At 45.1% G+C, this 17,446-nt stretch overlaps 1 protein-coding gene across 1 annotated transcript in view; it reads left to right on the top strand.

Moving 5' to 3' along the window:
• Positions 1–2,217: 2,217 nt before the first annotated feature.
• The window catches only part of PRDM6 (PR/SET domain 6), a 73,321-nt gene continuing 58,092 nt past the window's right edge, over positions 2,218–17,446 (top strand). Inside the window, exons 1-2 of the mRNA XM_065657426.1 lie at positions 2,218–2,743; positions 11,905–12,212. Coding sequence (XP_065513498.1) covers positions 2,218–2,743; positions 11,905–12,212 — 834 coding nt within the window. The remainder of the gene's footprint in view (positions 2,744–11,904; positions 12,213–17,446) is intronic.

The raw sequence follows: 17,446 nt of genomic DNA, 5'->3' as shown, positions 1-17,446 counted from the left end.
ATCAAGGGTTTTTTCCGACTCGTGTTTGCCCTTAACTTAGGTGTTATCAATCTATACAGCAAATGACGGATGACCTTGTCAAAATGACGCCAGTCAAAACATTTTTTGCCCCAGTCCTGTTCAAATTTGTGTTAAAATGTCCTGCCTTAGACACAGACAAAGTCTAAACAGCAGCAGATTTCCCATGCTCTGCGAGAATGAACGGTGGGAAAGAAATAAACTAGAAACAGGGTGGGGAGAATGGCAAAAGAAGTTAAGAGGCGTACACGTTATGTTTGTAAGCAAGCGTGCGCTTAGTGGCAGCGTGACACCTGACAATGGGGGCTTTACCGACATTAGAGAGATGTTCTGATGACATAAACACTTTGCGTAAGTATTTCGTCTTCAACGCGTGGGATACAATGTACACGCTATATACGTTAGAGATTATAGTTCTCGTCTAGTTTTTCATACGGTGCAGGAAAGAAGCTCAAAAAACCTGTTAAATACTCACTGGTATGTGAGCTCAACAATCGAGTAGCAGGGCAGAAAAACACAGTATTTAAGCATAGTGAAGAGAAAAAGTCGCTAGAGATGAGAAGTTTCTCGCCACAGGTTGCATCTCCGCCTGCATACTTCGTGCTCGGTACTGTAACCGAGTACAGAGCGCAAGAGAGAGACGTTCTGGTGCTGGAGGGGACAAGGTCTGAGGAGAAAGAAATTCTAGGGCGATGAGTCCCCTTGTCTGCGTTGGGACCTCCAGGGACAGGTCTCAGGTAGCCGAGGGGAAACGGGAGGCAGTTCATCCCAGGAGACTTTGTTAAGTAGGTGCGACAGTGTCAGGACAGTTTAACGGTTCAGGAAGGCCTTTAAAATCCACTTTAGCCCCCGAGGGGCAAAAGGCAAGTGAGTCAAGGCCATGGCTGCCGGCCGCCTGGCAGGGTTCTAGGTGCCCACTGGCTTGGGCCGGCGCTGGAGACCGCGCAGCGGCGCGGATTCTGCTCGGGTCTGCGTTGCTCCCCTTCCTGCAGAATAACAGCCCAGCTCTTCCCGGGGCGCCTAGTTCCTGGAGCTGGGGAGGGAGAGAGCGAGAGAAAGGGAGGGAAGGAAGGAGGGGCGGAGGAGGGCAGGAAAGAAAGGGACACCTTTAAAAGTTGAGCAAGGAACAAAGTGGGGGAAGTTGCCAAAAAAAAAAGGCTTTGCGCTCAGGCTCGCTAGTGACTTCCCGCTCCCTCCCCTCCCTCTCGTACACATCACACACACTTGTATTTTGCGCTGTCGTAAAACCCACGTGTTTAGCCCGGAGTCTGCCAGAGCCGAGCAAAGAGCCCAGGCGCGACTGCGATGCGCAGCCGCGGCAGAGGGAGCCCGGCGGCTCGGAGTTAGCCGGCCCGCCGGTTCCCGGCACCTGGAGCAGTATCACTCTGCAGCCCCGTGGACAAAGACCTGAAAAGTCTCTCCTTTCAACCCTCCTCCGTCTCGAAGGTTCCCAGGGCTGCCTACTCCTCCTCACGCCGACCACGCAGCAGCCGCTCCGACGCACCGCACTCAGGTAAGGCAGCTCCGGGTCGGGGCGCCGGGCGGGGCGCGGCCCCGGCCTCTCCGTCGTGCCCGGCACAGCCAGCCCAGAAGAGGCCGCGGCGAGGTTCCTTCGCCCGGGGTAGGGTACTGCGGGGCCCTGTCCTCCTATAAACGCTAGCGTGGAAAGCCGGAGCAGCTGGAGAGAAGACACGCAGCGTGTGTGCGCGGAACTGAAGTTTCCTCCTCTTCCTCCTCCTCGTTGTCAACTTTGAGAGTCGTTTGGTCCAGCGGAGAGAGGGAAGGGAATGAAAGGGAAAGACACTGAGTGCGCCGGGGACAGGGTGAGCAGCGTGCCTTTCGGGGCCGGCGGGCTCTCCGGCCGCGGGAGTGAGGAGCATCCCGCCGCCGCCCTCGTCCTGCCCACGCCCCGGGGGAGGCGGCGGGGGTAAGAGGAAAGCTTTGTCACCCCGGCCAGCGCGTTTCTTGCATGTCCGCTCTGGAGCCCTTCGGGCCGAGGCTTTCTCCTGCCAAGCCTGTCCCGGGCAGGCAAGCGGGACGGGAATGGTCTCCCTGCCGATCCCGGACAGCTGACGCGAGGGGGCCCATGCGTGGGCCGCCGTGTCCGAGCGTGGAGAGCGCCGCGAAGTCGGGGCGGCCCGGCCGGGGCGGGCATCTCACGTCTGCTCTCCCTTTCCTCTCCGCTCCACAGGCAGCGCAATGCTGAAGCCCGGCGATCCCGGCGGATCCGCGTTCCTGAAGGTGGATCCCGCTTATCTGCAGCACTGGCAGCAGCTTTTCCCTCAGAGCAGCCAGCTCAAGAGCAGTGGGACCCTCGCCCAGCTCCAGCCGCCCGAGAGAGCCGATCCTTCAGCTGACAGCCTACGCCAGCGCCCGGCCTCGCTCTCCTCCGCCTCCTCCTCCTCTTCCTCGTCCACTCCGTCTTCCTCCTCTACCTCCTCCTGCGTCGCTGCGGCGGCCGCTTCCCTGGCCGGCTTGACCTGTCTGCCTGTGTCCCAGCTCCCGGTCTTCGGACCGCTGCAGAGCTCCGAGCCCTCGGCCGGGGGAGCGCCCGCTCCCTTGCAGGGCAAGGACTTGTGCGGGGCCGGCAGCGGCGGCAGCAAATGCGGCGAGCGCGCTGCCGCTCGGTTCCGGTGCACGGCCGAGGAGCTGGACTACTACCTGTACGGGCAACAGCGCATGGAGATCATCCCCTTGAACCAGCACACCAGTGACCCCAACAACCGTACGTATCGTGCCCCTTCTCGCAGTCCTCGACCGCCCATCTTCCGCCTCTCTCCGCACCAGGCCCAGACTAGGGACGCCCCAAGCTGGTGACCGCAGTCGGTGCCTGCACCTCTCCATGAGGAGCATCCTTCGCCCTGCCCTTCCCTCCTTTGAGCTGCTTTTGCGTTGTTCTCAGTGCTTTCGGGAGGCGGGCGGTAGCCTCTCGGTAATGGCTTTTCTTGTCTGAGACCCAGGTCCTTCCCTGGAAGGCACACTTCACGGGGAAGGCTGCTGTGGGGGGTAGATATCTCTCGGGGGTGTGCTTAGGAAAATGGATTCAGAAATGGTTCAGATCAACTTGCTGTAAAGTTGGTCCTTTATCGCCTTGCTTGTCTCGCTCAATTCCTGCCTGGAAAGCCCGGGCTTCGCTGAATACCCAGAAATCAATTACTCCTCCGAGCTGGGCAGGGGAAAAGTTGCAGGTTTCATCAGGTGGACTAGGGCAAAGTTTTCCTCCCTCTTATCTCGGAGTATGGTTTTCCTTTCAGACCTCGTTAACAAGCCGCTGGTTTTAGTTTTCACCCTCGTGGGAAAGTATGACGTGGCCATTTAATAAGAAAAGCTGTTTTTCTATATGAAAAAGGTCGTCTGCCTGAGTGTCAATTCGTTTAGGACTTTGTGGTTAGAAAACGTTTAATACTGCTGTCGCCAATTACAGAGATTTTTTTTTGGGGGGGGGGGGGGGGCGGGCAGGGAGAGAAAGGCACCCTATTATTAAACATCTGTATCAACTAGAAGTTTGTGATTTAAGAATTTGGTTCTATCTGTCTTTTGTTCCTGTATCTGTCGATGCTACACTGCCGAGAAAATTAAGGGGGTGAAAATAACTAGATGAACTATATTAATTAATCAGATTTATTACTAACATTCAGGGAACACGGATCTGTCCCTGTTAAAACACGGGAACATGGCTTCAGCGTGTGCGTTTTTTCCCATTGCTTCAAACACCCTCTCTTATCCTAAGGTTTCTTAAATTTTTCATTTTTGTTGTCCTTCTGCCCCCCAAAATGTCTGTTTAAGGAAGGCTGCTGAACAGATAAACGATATCCCAAACCAGCCATCCGAAAGCACGTGCCCAAGCAAAGTGTGGATTCGTTTAATTTCATTTCAGATGCGGAGTTTGTTTTTCAAGTTTCCATGAAACTCTGTTGTGTATTAATTAAACTGCGTGGATGCTAGCATAATCTTAATCATTGTGCGTATGTCTTCAAGAACGAGGGGAAAGCTGACTCTGAGTCTAGTGGAGATTTCCCCCCGCTTCTTAACATTGCAAATCTTTCTATATTGGATACCGACTTTGCTTTGACCGACTTCCTCGTCCTTAGTTTTATCCATAGTGAAAAGTGTTAGTGTATTTTCTATTGTCGGGTGCAGAAAGCGTGATCTCTTAAATTACAGGCACTTAATGGAATCTGAAATGCACTTTTAATCGCCAACCGAACCGTTCAGACAATACATGTTTTACTTCTTGGAGCAGCTCTGTAAATCTGAAAGATAAAGGTTTTAAAAAGAGACAGGAAGATAAAAAAGCGATTCGGAGGGAGAATTTTTAAGGAGTGAGTGGAATAATAGCACGCCACAGAGTCGCAGGCGAAGTCTGTATACTTCTTTCCCAACTACGATTATTAAAGGTGGATTCGAGAGAGCAAACGGGTCGATGGCAGAAAAGACGCTCGTGAATCGCGTCCGGCTGGGACCAGGCACCGCTCTCCGTCTGAAGGACAGGGCAGGCTGCTGCCATTACGGTCTCTTCCTTTTTTTTTTTCCACAGAGAAATCTAAAAAATCTTATCATTGAACTTGTTTACAAGGCGACTTTCGCTCCAGCCGTTGTCTGTGAGCAAACCTTTTAAACCGAGTTTTCAGCCTTCTGGGACCAGATGCCTTTGCTTTGGGCAACTCGTTCTTAAAAATAAAGAAAAAAGCGAACTGTAAGTGCGGAAATAGTACGGAGAGTCCGTGCCGTACCACGCACTCCGCTTCTCGCACGATCAGAGGCGCAGCATAGCAAGCTGCGGGGCACCGGCCTGGGTTACTCCTGCGCAGCTCCCCGAGTGCCTCGGAGTCACGCAAGGACTCCGTGGGCAGGCGGAATTTTCAGCCACTTTGACTCCATCCCTCGCTCCGCGTTCTGCAGCGGAGGTGCCCCTTTGAGAGAAAGAAGGTAGGGTTGTGGGTGAGGTTGGGGAGTGATCGACTTCAGTTCGAGTTATATTTGCTTGCTGTACTTCCAGTTCCGGACAGCCTCACCGCATCTCTGAGACTGATAAACCGGCCTCTACCCAGCCTGGCAGAGAGACACCCATCCATCCCCAGGGGCCGATCCGTCCCCGGGGGCTGGGCACAGGGCTGCCGCCTCGGCCTCCCCCGACCGCAGCCCGCCGGTTCGCCGTTGGCGGCAGGCCCCGGGCTGCTGGCTATTTCTCGGGTTTTAATCTTACGTGAACCTCCTTCGCGAACCAAGCGAATGCTCCGGTTTCTCTTCTTTCCTAAACATCCCCTCTTCCCCGCGCCCCCATCCCCGAGCATCCCTTTCCTCTGCCGCGCAAACCGCGTCCGCCGCACTCCCCTGGCAGCACCCACCCGCGGGCTCACCCGCTCGGTACAGGCGCCTGCGAATTCCGCCGATGCCTTCGGCCGCTCTCCGCGGCACCGGGGAGGCGAGAGGGCGAGCGGGTGGCTCCCGGGGGGGCGGTGGCGTGGCCGCCTCCGCGGCGGGAAAGCCCGAGGGTTGCGGTGGTCCCGGCTGTCCGACATCCCGCCAGGCCCAGCTCCCCAGCGCCCGGCCCGGCGCCGGGCGGCCGCCGAGGGAAGATGGATGGGCGACAGTTTCCACATAGACACACGCCTTGATCGTCGAATATCAATGAATATGGCACGGTCTTGGGCGAGGGAGGGGGGCGAGAGCCACCAAAGAGCTGTGGGTTAAGTGTCTATATGTAATCGTTTTAAACGGAAAGGCATTTAGTTAGGGAAAAAAAGAAAAAAATAAATAATTTTTTTTAAAAAAGACACCCCCCCCATATAGGGCCCTGAAGTCTTTACTCTCAGGGAAGTAAAAGGGATTATGTTAAAACCCTGATAATGTGGCAGGCGGCTGTGGACGGTTTTCTTCCCTTCTCTGAATCTGGAAGGATGAGGGTATTTCTGGGCGCTGGGGGAGGGGCGCTTGCGCCGCGCGGAGATCTCCTAGGCTGAGTTTGGGGGGTGCGGGGCCGGCTTGCTGCCGTGTAGGCTTGCCCCTCGCTGCTGGGGAGAGGCTTTCCCAGTGAGAAGTCTACGAGTCCTCTACCTTTACCAGGAAGAGCCAACCTGCCACTGTAATAAATATGCTGTGTAAAACTAAAGTGTCACGCAAGCAAGCGGTTTGCGCGCATCTTCCCGTTCAATTTACGGGTAGACAGCGTATATATAACACGCTGTGGACTGGATCGGTGTGGTGAACATTTGGATTTTTTTCTCTAGACTGCTGGTAACCTGTATGATTTAGCTATTTTACATCATTAGTTACCCAGCACCCTTAAACATAGCAGATAGCCATATATTAGATAGAGGTTAGAGAAGGTGGTGACTGTTTATTTAGGGTGATAAAATGGTCCATCAGCAGTAATCTCCATCGATATGTGCCACCAGGAGATGAAGGATGAGGGGACAAGCCACAATTAATTGCCCTATAGTTTTGTAGGAGAGAGTGGAGCTGGTGCGGACTGAACTTCGATCTGCTCTCCCAGAGCCTATTCATCATCTCTACATTGTATATGGGGATCTCTCAGGGGCACGGGGTGGCAAGGTTTATCTACACACAATATTCTACCCTTCTCATACCTGACACGGAAATTTAATTCATTCATACCTCCAGTCGAAGGCAGGGAAAATCAAACCCTCCTCCCCCAACCCGTCCCCACCCACCTCGCAAAAATAACCCGAAAGCCGCTCCGCAAGCAGGACGCTTCCCCGACCCCCTGTCCCACCCCGGGGCGCCCAGGCAGGCCCTCGCACACCGCCTTCCTCGGAGGGGCCGGGGCGGGGTGCGCCCGACTCCCGACCGGGGCGCTCGGACCCCGCGGCAGCTCTTGCGCCGGTGCGGGAGCACCGACCGGGCGGCCGGCGGGGCGCGGCGGGGCAGAGCGAGAGGGTGAAAGCCCCGGGAGAAACGGGTCGGGCAGAAGTGACCGGGACCCGGCGCCCTATGTGGCTCCCGCCCTCCGGTGGCCGCTCCGTAGCCCCGCGCCGCGATCCGGCCCTGGGGCAGCCGGCTGGGCTCGGTCCTACTCCCTGCAGCCGGTATGTAGAGTAAATAAACAAATAAATAAAAGGAACCCGAGGGAGAAAGCGCATCTGTGTTTCGTCGCCCCGAAAGCCTGCCTCACGTCAGACAGTCTGCGGCGAACTGCGATTAATTTCACAAAAAGAGATTGCTATCAGCTCGTCGATGAGGAAACTGAGGCACGAGGAGCTCATGATCCTTAGCAAAGCTCCAGCCCTCAGGAAAAGAAAGGGCACTGTTTCACCCAGCCCAGCCTCCCGCTTAGCTGGGTACCCGGGCCCAGCCAGGGACGCAGCGCCAGCCACAGTGATTTATACTTGGCAAGCGAGTAATACTGTGTGAAATGATGGCCAGTTACACCAGATACCTGCGTGCTTGTGGTGAATTATGAAGCAGAGGGTCAGAGGCCACACTTCTTTAATACCAGCAAACTGCAGGTATCCAGTATAACTGCACCTTTGAAGCATGTTATTGCCGAGAAAAAAAATATATATTTCTTTCATTTATTGTTACAGCTGGTTTGCTGGTTAAAGCGCTATGTTGGACCCTACCTTTCACTGACAAAAGCTTTCTCTTCTCAAATTTCCTTTAAAATATGCAGTAGTAATGTTATTTAGGTTGGAGAGTGTTTAGAATTATATTTTGGGGGCAATGATGTGTCCTTTCCTTCTTGCTTTGGTTTAGTACTATTGAGTGTACTCACATGGAGTTATAGTGCTGGCATTACACTGTGTTCATTTTTATGGAGGCAAATAAACGATAACATATTGCACTCCTCCCAAAAGAGCCATACCAAACAGCTCCACTAGGAAATTTTTTTTTTCTTGGTTCTTCCTTGCCTTAATCCTCCCATCTATAGAGCATGAAGGTATAAAGTGAGAAACTGATCTTCCAAAGAGCCTGGCTGCACCTGGGCCTTTGATGGAGCATTGCCACTGACCTTACCTTCTATATCTCCTGATTTTATCAGAGACGCTCTGCTCTGGATACAGTAATTTTTTTGCTTTTTCCATTTTCAGCAAACCCCTTAATTTTCTCACATTTCTTGCTTCTTCTTGTCTTGATCTGGGGCTTGACCAATGCTATTACAGGCAATGGAAGTATTAATTTCAGCAGTCCTTGGATGAGACCTGTACTTACATAGCTGCTCTCTGAGGCCAAAATAGGAGGAAGGGCACAGTATATCCCTCCTTGTTGTCCTGTGTGGCAGTCCTCTAGAAAGCTCACATTTGTCCCTCTATGTCCTTTTTATGTGAACTTCCCACACCTGTGTGGATCTTAATGGTTTTGACCCAGTTTGGAGGGTCCAATGATGTCTGTGGACCACAACACTCTCCCTCTCAAAAAACCCTCTTATTTTCTGTGTATTATTAAGCAAGTTGGTGCACTGTATCACATCTTACTTTGCAGTATCCAATAACATAATGCTGTTGATCCTTTCTGTGAGGCAGGATGGTGTGCAAGTCTTGAAATTCTCCCTTTTTTCACCTGTCTCATATTAAGGATTTCCTTCTCTTATCCTCTACTTATCCACTACTTACAGTGGTTCTCTTTAAAAGGGTTCTACAACACTATTGAAAGTGTGCTTCGGTCAGACTAACCAACTAACAAAAGTTAGTCATGGAAGAGGAAAAGGTGCATGGTAACTTTTTACTCAAGGCAGCGTAAAATATATCTACTAGACCTTCCATTCCTTATCACATTTATGAAGATATTTTTTAAATTTTATTTGTACAATAGCATAAAAACTAAAGATAGATGTATAAAGCATGCAACTGAGAAGAATTTCAGTACTACTTAGGATTAAAGACAGACTTCTTCCTTCTCTTCAACAAGCCATAAGCCAAAACGGTTTCAGAAGATGTTTCATTTTCCAGATTTTCAGCTTTGGCAGGACAAAGGGAAAGGAACACAGCAGGAGATCAGATACTGCCGCTGCCAAGCATTAAGACATTACCAGAGTTTTTGGATAGTGGAAAATAAATATAACTATTCGTGACTTTCTGTAAGGGTAGTAAGTGACACAGTGTTTGTTTATACTTCTCATGAATTTCTTAATTTATTTTTCTTGAAAGGGTAGAAAAAAGATGTTTTATCCACACTCATGTACGTATATTGTCAGGATGAAGTGAATAAAACCTTGTTTTAGTCAGGTACTAAAGGTTGTATGTATGAAAAGTTATGCATATCTGGTGGCAGGATGCAGGAGATGAACACTGACATTGCCTGAGTGGAGTCATGAAGATGCCTTAGTATGTTTAATGTAAATTGCTGCAGAGACACGTTGTCTTCAAGAAAGCCATTAATAATCAGGTAGTTGAGGGGAGAGTTATGCGTCTTGAAGATGGTCAAACAGTGCCAACAGGTTGGATTCAAGGGCCTGCTCCGGGTGCTAATTGACGTCATCGTTAGATGTCTCCTTCTCTTTAAACCCTCAGTTTTCCTGTCAGATGTTTTCTTTCTAACTTGCATGGTAAAATGCCAAATTTGTTTAAAGTATACTCACATGCCAACCTGTTTTTTGTTGTTGTTGTTGTTTTGGTCATGGGTTTTTTTTCATATTTAGATCCTTTCCTGTATGATCTCCAATGACAGACTCCAATGTAGCCCCTGAGATCCTTTGATATGCCAAAAACACAGGGGTTCTTGATGACTGGTTTTGAAGAGGAAAGAAAAGATGCTGTGGTTATACCTCACTTTCCAAACCAACTGTGGAAACAACAAAACCATAAAAAAATATTCCAGCATGTACTTGCTGCCTTTTATACATCACGCCTGGGAATGACTGTAGGAATATTTGCTGCATAACATTCTTCTCTCAGGACCAGCCAGAAATCTTTTCCCTGGGGTCCTGCAAATCTCATCCTCCAGCCATCTCTAATTGATGTAGTTGAGTGAACAAAACCCCTCTGCAGTTGTGGCTTAACCCAACAGGAGAGTCGTTTTGCAACAAGGATTATATTATTAAGAAAAGGCTTTAACCCTCCAGCCAAAGGCTTTTATTTATTTTTTTTTCCCCAATATCAGCATGGTCCCCACTATAGGGCTTTGCCCTATGGCTGCTCCTGTGGGCTGCAGTGTGGGCAAGGGCTTTTCTGCCCTCCTGTGCTGACACTGTGCGGTGTGTTAGGGATGGCATGGGGCAAATTTCATATGCAGACCTTCTTCTGCAGGGACACCCGTCACAGTAATGTACAACTCGGGGCTCACTTGCTTGCTTTCTGTTAAGATCTGTAATTAATGTAGAGAACTTGAGCAGATGAGCACGGAGTAGCGATCCACGCATTTTCTGCAAGACTCAAAGGAAGTCATAAGAATTTCAAGGGAAATTATCTTCCACATGTAACTTTAAAATATTTTCATATTTCTGAATGCATAATTTTTGTATGGTACAGTTTAAAAGAGGATGACAGCAAATAATGCTTAGAAAGCGTGTCTAAATCTGGAGAATGCAAATAGAGGTCATATTTTGAAAATGCAGCTTTTATTATCTTTTAGCAGCTTTTACTGACTAGAGAGGAAGATTCTCCTTTTCAGGCTCTGTAGTAAAGAGGCCTACATAATACATAGTATATCCACCTTGGAAAGAAGAACAGCTGAGTCAGTCCTCTTGAGAATTGAAACTGTGGTTACAGGCAATCTAGCAAGTCTAAATCTGTGGCTTAGACCAAGAACCTCCAGCTTCTACAGCAAATAACGTGCTTTATTTTTGTAAGAATGGGTGTAGCTTGTGTAAAATTATTAGGGGAAACATCTAGGACTTACTACATGCATACTATGGCATAGTTACTGTTTTCCCTTTGTATTTCTGGAATAATTTTATATGAAAACCTTTACTGTGGTAAGTGAAATGTGCAGAAGGCAGTAACATATTTCAATAGATTTATTGTTATGTTAACTCAACATACGTCCAAAGAAATGGATTTCCCGAGCATGAAACATTTTCCTGGAAGTTGTACTTTCATGGCATGTGAAATGGTGTGTGATGGAAATATTTAACCTTTTTTTTTTTTTTTTTTCTGAGGAAAGAAAAATCACAGTAGGCTCTTCCCAAAATAGAGAAACAGCATCTGTTATTAAGAACAGTTAGGGAAATCAACATTTTTACAAACTAGTCTTTTTCATAGGAGCTGCTCACAAAACCGGACATGCTGTTTTTGTTCTTACTCTCAGCTACATGTAACAGGCAAAGGACATGCATTCCCATTCAATAAAAGTGTTCAAATGTGTGCTAGAAATCAGTAATATTTGCTATATAATTACCATTTCAAGATTAGATTCATCTATAAGAAGGTAAATGCTCATGCATCCTCTGATTTGTCATTCATGAAGTTCTGTTTTGTTTATTTTCTAAATAGACCTGTACACATGCACCTATTAATGTAAAAAGTAGAGCAAATGTTCATTTAAACTGAGCATGAAATTAAATTCTGTTCCAATTAACCCCTTGGACTGAGCTGTGGTAAGGCAAATGAGGAGGACTTGTAAGGTGTTATGACCATGTTTTAAAATGCCTCACCAAAACACACTGGGATGATTTAAATGTGCTTTATATTAGTCAAAAAATGAATCTTAAAAAACTGTGTTAAAATAAGTGATTGTTGGCAGGTCTGTGAACACACCAGACTTGCAAAATGTCTGCAGAGTTTCTGCTCAGCCTTCGGCATTTCTTATTGAGGGCTTTGATGAGATTAGGAAAACCATCCTGAGGGACATGCAGAAGGGCACAGTGTGTGAGAGCGCTGAGCTGCCATGAAACGATGGGAAAAGTAGAGTTCTGCATGACCTTTCAATTATCATGGCGGTGGCCAGTGGCACCATATTGAAATTGCGTTTTTACTCTGTGCTCCACAGGATGTGACATGTGCGCTGACAACCGCAATGGCGAGTGCCCCATGCATGGCCCCCTCCATTCCCTGCGGCGTCTGGTGGGCACCAGCAGTGCTGCTGCAGCGGCCCCTCCACCTGAGATCCCCGAGTGGCTCCGGGACCTGCCCCGAGAGGTGTGTCTGTGCACCAGCACTGTGCCTGGCCTGGCCTACGGCATCTGTGCAGCTCAGCGGATCCAGCAGGGAACCTGGATTGGGCCCTTCCAGGGGGTCCTACTCTTGCCAGAGAAGGTTCAAGCAGGAGCCATCAGGAACACTCAGCATCTCTGGGAAGTAAGTCGTCATCTTTCCTTCGTTTTCAAATTTGATTGGTTTGAAGCAGATATTGAGTGTAATTGTATGTACTACCAGCGCTGTTTGCTAGTGATGAGAAAAAAAACCCCAATTTAAGTAGGCCAGCCCAGTAGATTTGAAAATGTAACCAGTGCAAGCAAAAATCTTGTCTCACTAGAAGTATCGAGAAAACCAGTGGATACCTCTGAGCTCCAATTAGTTTGCATAGGAAGAGCAGATTGTTGCATGTGCTCTCATGTGGAATAGAGAGACATGGCCAGAGAAGGCTGAAGGTTACAACACCTCATGCTGTTTACACTTTGACCTGAGTAACAAGAGCTGATGGAGCTCTCAGGTCACAGTATCAGATGCATCATCTTAGTTCGAGTAGCACATGTGGGTTGAGATGGCGTATTGCACCATCGCTGTGGCTTACCGACAGTCCAAGAAAGCTGCTGAAACAAGTGCAGGAGCCTATTTTACAGCCCTGCTGTTTGCACAATGATGGTGTTAGCGCCTGTTCACAATTTAGTTCAACTCTGGTCTTGCACCGACTGGGCATTCCCCTAATGATGCTTTAGTGCTGTTGTGTGAAAATCACTTTCAGCTCTCTGAAGATTTTTTTTTTTGGTATTTGTTCCCACCTTAGAGAGAGTGACAATGACAACTGATTTGAAAACATTCAGGCTGTTACAGTTTGGTTTATTTTGCTATGAACACTGACTATGGTTTAGCAGAACATGTCATAAACCTGCTATCGTATTCCTTTGGCCCTACAGGGACATCCATGACTGTTTGTTACCATGCATATTCTCTTCAGTGAGGCACTGGAGTTTTGTGTTTAGGTATAGTTTGTATGGAGGTGGTAACAACAACATCATGTGGTAAGTTAGTTTAGAAAGAAAAGACAGTATATGCTCATTTTACACACAGATGTAATAATTAATAGGGAACATATACAACCCCTGCGTGTGCCAGTACTTCCTATTTACAGAAACTGCCTACTGTCTACCTAGTCTTTTGCCATTCATTTCTTCTTTGCTTTGTGCTAGGAGGTGTTATTTATTAGTTCTACGTAGTCCTCTATAGCTGCGGCTTCTGCTCACCTCAAGACTAACTGCTACGGAGAGTCACTAGAAATATGCCCATAGATCTGCAGGCGATATTTACTCATCTAGACCAAACCCAAATCTTCAGACTATAAGGGGATGTACTTGCTGGTTAGAAACCCTACAAGGGGTCCATGAAGCTGCAGATTGTGTTTTTGCTGTCTTCAGTGGGTATACAGTAAAAGTGAGTGGATTTTAAAAAGACATTTGGTACTCTGGAGCCAGAATGTTGCGTACAGCACTTGTTCACAACCTGTGAATGTTTAGGTTGTCACTGTTTGGTACAGATGATTATGTCTTTTCATCATTATGTTCTATTTTTGCATATTATCTAATACGTGTGACTTCTTTAAATTGCTCCTATGCAATTCTTACACACGAACAAATAGTTGTCTCAAAATATTTACCTATAAGAGTAATTGTGGCAAGAGAGAGATTTTCACATGAAGAAATCAGTCTCACAACACACCTACATGTACCCAGTAAAATTGAGTGACTTGCAGTATTGGGAGTTTTGTTGCTGCCTTCAGTGGGGATGAAATTTCTCCTGTACAGGAGATATTAACAAATTGGACCTAAATCTCTTTCTACCAAAGTCCAGTGATTACAATGAAAGCATTTTGGGATATGTTTTTAATTTTTTTTTTTTTAATAGAACACTCTGTAATGATGTTGGAGGCTTTAGGGGTTTTGTGTTTTAGACAATGCTAATTAATATAAAACAATAAAATATCTTTTCCAAATCATTAAGTTACACAAAACATTGACATTTAACAGAAATAAAGAGAATTAGAGAATTTTACATTACCCTTAAGTATTTACATTATCAATTCATTTTTAAAAATTATGAATCAGTTTTATGCAAGTTAAGTTGCAACTATCGATAATATCTTTTCTTCCACAGGGAGAATTTTTAGTCTAATTTCAGATGAACTTAAAAATTGTTTTAAAGCAATGAAAGAAGGAAGGTTGTTGCGGGGGGAGGGGAAGCCAAAAGCAAAGAAGAAAAAGATGTTCAGTAAAAGTAAGAAATAGTAATGATGTATATGCCAGATTCAGCCATCGATGGGTGTCAGCTGAGTTTTTCTATGGGTTTGCTCTTCTGTTCTTAACACATTACACAGATTTCCTGTTGGCTAGCAGACTCTGTGTATTTTAAGTGAACTATCTTAAAAATAATAATTAAATTTAGTTTTTCTGGGGGGAGGTATTGTGGGCAGCTCATGGTCTTGGTTTATTTCTGTTAACGGCAAAAATTGTTAGCAGTGAATCACATACTCTAAGCTCTAGCTAAAAGTTTTGGCCGTTTCTCATTTGTTTTGACTTTCAATTTGGTATGTTTTATCTATCAGAAAACTAATATTTAATAAAGAAAAAGCATAGCAAAAGAAAGTAATCAGAAAGTGTATGTGATTTTACAAAGCTGATCTATGAAAATAAATAAAAGCAATTGAAAGTATGCATCTGAACAATCTGTATTCTGTTAGCCTATATGGTATAGGAGTGTGGATTAAATCACTGTAAACGTTAAAGGAATGTCTCATCATTTTCCCTTTATAAAGTTGTGGTTCTAGTTGATTGTCTTCCATTGATCTTTTCAAGATAGCTGCAAATACAAGTATGTCCATGGATCAGTTATTTAGCATTAGGTCTTGATGGACCCTATAGAGAGAACTTCTCTTTCTTAGTACTGTAAGTAGTGTTCTAATTTTTTTTTCTCTCAGCGCTGCAGAGTAAAGTTGATAGATATTTGTTTTCATTTACAGTTCTTTGTTTTGTGTGTACGTCAGATAAATAGAAGGGCTATAGCAAAGACTTTTAAGAATAGATCCTGATTTGGTGGCTTTTTTTGTTCTCTTTGTTGTGGGAAACATCAAAAGCACTGCATTTGATGTATAGTTCAACGCTATGGAAATATGCTTCAGTCTGTCTGCACAAGTGTTCCCACCATGCACTCAGTGTTTGCTTTGTATGTAATCCATACAGCATAACGTACAGTGATTCAGAGTAAATGACATGCCACTCCATTACCTCACAACAGGCCTTGGCACCTATGGGTGTTCATGTGAAATTATAGAGTTCTCTCGCAATCAGCCAAGATAATTTTTTATAACTAACAGAAAGATCAGTGCTTCAGAAAGCCAAAAATATTAGTCATTTTTAGTTGTAGTTTTTTTTTTTTTTCCCCTTTGGCCCACTTCAATCCAGAGTTTGCTTGTACTTTATAAAAATATAATAAACTCTGATTTGTTTAAAACAAAAACAGGACTGGGTGTATTAAGTAAATACTGTCTTTGGTAATACAGGCATTTATTCCAGCACTGCTTGATAATATTTCTGATATTTTCTTTTTTCTTTTTTTTCTTTTTTTTTTTTTTCCATTTCAAAGTAATGAGAACAATCCTTTTGTTATTGCAAAGAAAACAGAGACTTTCTCAGCAATTAGGTCTTACTGATGAGGATGAGATAATTTTCCCCTAATGTGTTTTCTAATAAAGAAGTGAAAAGGCACACTTGATTCCAACATATATGAAAACATTATCTCAATTATTAATGTGTCCTTACTCCCTGGAGATAAATTAATCTAGTTGCACATGGTTTCCCCTTTCTGTTTAACATCAACATTTAATAAGAGTAGACTTAAGGAATGTATACGATATACACTTAAATTCTATTAGATTAAAATACAGACATTTAAAAGACTTATATGTTTTAGTAGTTGAACTTTTTCAGGCTCCAAGATTTAAACTGTGAATTCTGGAAACAGCTAAATCATAAATGGTCTTTTCTCCTGCAAATGCAGTTTAAATGAAAAAACTTTTACTGACAGATGTATCAAAAGATAGAATCTTGCAGTTTCTTTAGCTTCATTCACCTGATAAAGAATCTGCTGTCTTTCTTGATTTTTTTTTGTCAGAGACCAAGTAGGTGTTTTTTGTTGTTGTTTTTCTTTTTCTTTTTTTTTTTTTTCCTTGGACTATCCCAAGAATGTAAAACATATTATTTCACTTTATTTTAACTTGACTTAATTTACGTTTTGCTTTTCTGGAAGAATTTTTTTTTTCCTTTTCAGGGATAAGCAAAATATACATATAGCAGGGCATTCATTAGTAATTACAAAATGCTAAACCTGTGTTAGTGATTTTCCCCTTAAATGGATGGGATTAACTGGCAGTACTTGTACTAGCATGCATGTCATTTTAGTAAAGTACCATTTGGGTATTTATCAGCCTTTTTGTCCCTCAACTGAAGTCAAAGAAAACATTGCCTTTTACTTCATCTGGACCAAGAACAGGCATTTTGCTGGGACGCATGCTTGTCAGGGTCCATGCAGTGATACTGTACATTTCTGTACAAATTAATATGCAGAGAGAGTCCTTACTTTTTAAACGAAGCACTCATTCCAGTTATGGTGATAGATTTGTATTCTGATTCTCAAGGCTGTAGTTTTGTACTAAATTCGCTGTTATAGCAAATCACTGGGGGATAGAATTATGTGCATGCCGTAGTTCTATTAAAGTGAAAATTATGTTTCTCAGCAATCCATCATCTAGTATTCTAGACTGCTTGTCAGCCCTGTTTCAAATATGTCATGTTCATGAAATTCAAATAATTTTGTCTTGAAAAAAACCCCTTAGTTATATTAATATTATATCTTAAATTATGCAGAATAACAGCTGATGCCATTCTGTTGTTGTTTCGTTTTTCCTTTTCTGAGGATTTTGTGTGGTGTACCACCCTTGCATTTATTTTCTGTTAAAAAAGCACAATTATTTTTACTTTTACATGGATTTTAAGTTCACATACTGCCTACTAGAGATATACATAATGTTGTGTTCAGTATCTTGCAAAGCCAAACATTTAGTAAGAGCACATTCAGTGTCACAGCTTCTTTAATTTATGTACCTTAGAAAATTGTGCTAAGCTGTTATAAAACAGCTTGCTACATCAGTATTTCTGGATCACTTAGTATCACATTTTTCCAGAAAGCTTTGGAACCTTATAGATTCCTTACTTAGGGTCAATATAAAGTTAGTTTCATCCTAAATATGAAAGCTACTTCGTGTTTGATAATCCTTATTCTTCGAAAAGCTAAACTAACCTTGATGTTTCTTTTAGAAACCC

This window comes from Caloenas nicobarica, chromosome Z (assembly GCF_036013445.1).
Source record: "Caloenas nicobarica isolate bCalNic1 chromosome Z, bCalNic1.hap1, whole genome shotgun sequence".
NCBI lineage: Eukaryota > Metazoa > Chordata > Aves > Columbiformes > Columbidae > Caloenas > Caloenas nicobarica.
Note: the sequence above shows the minus strand (reverse complement) of the source record. Positions and strands in the feature narration are given on the sequence as shown.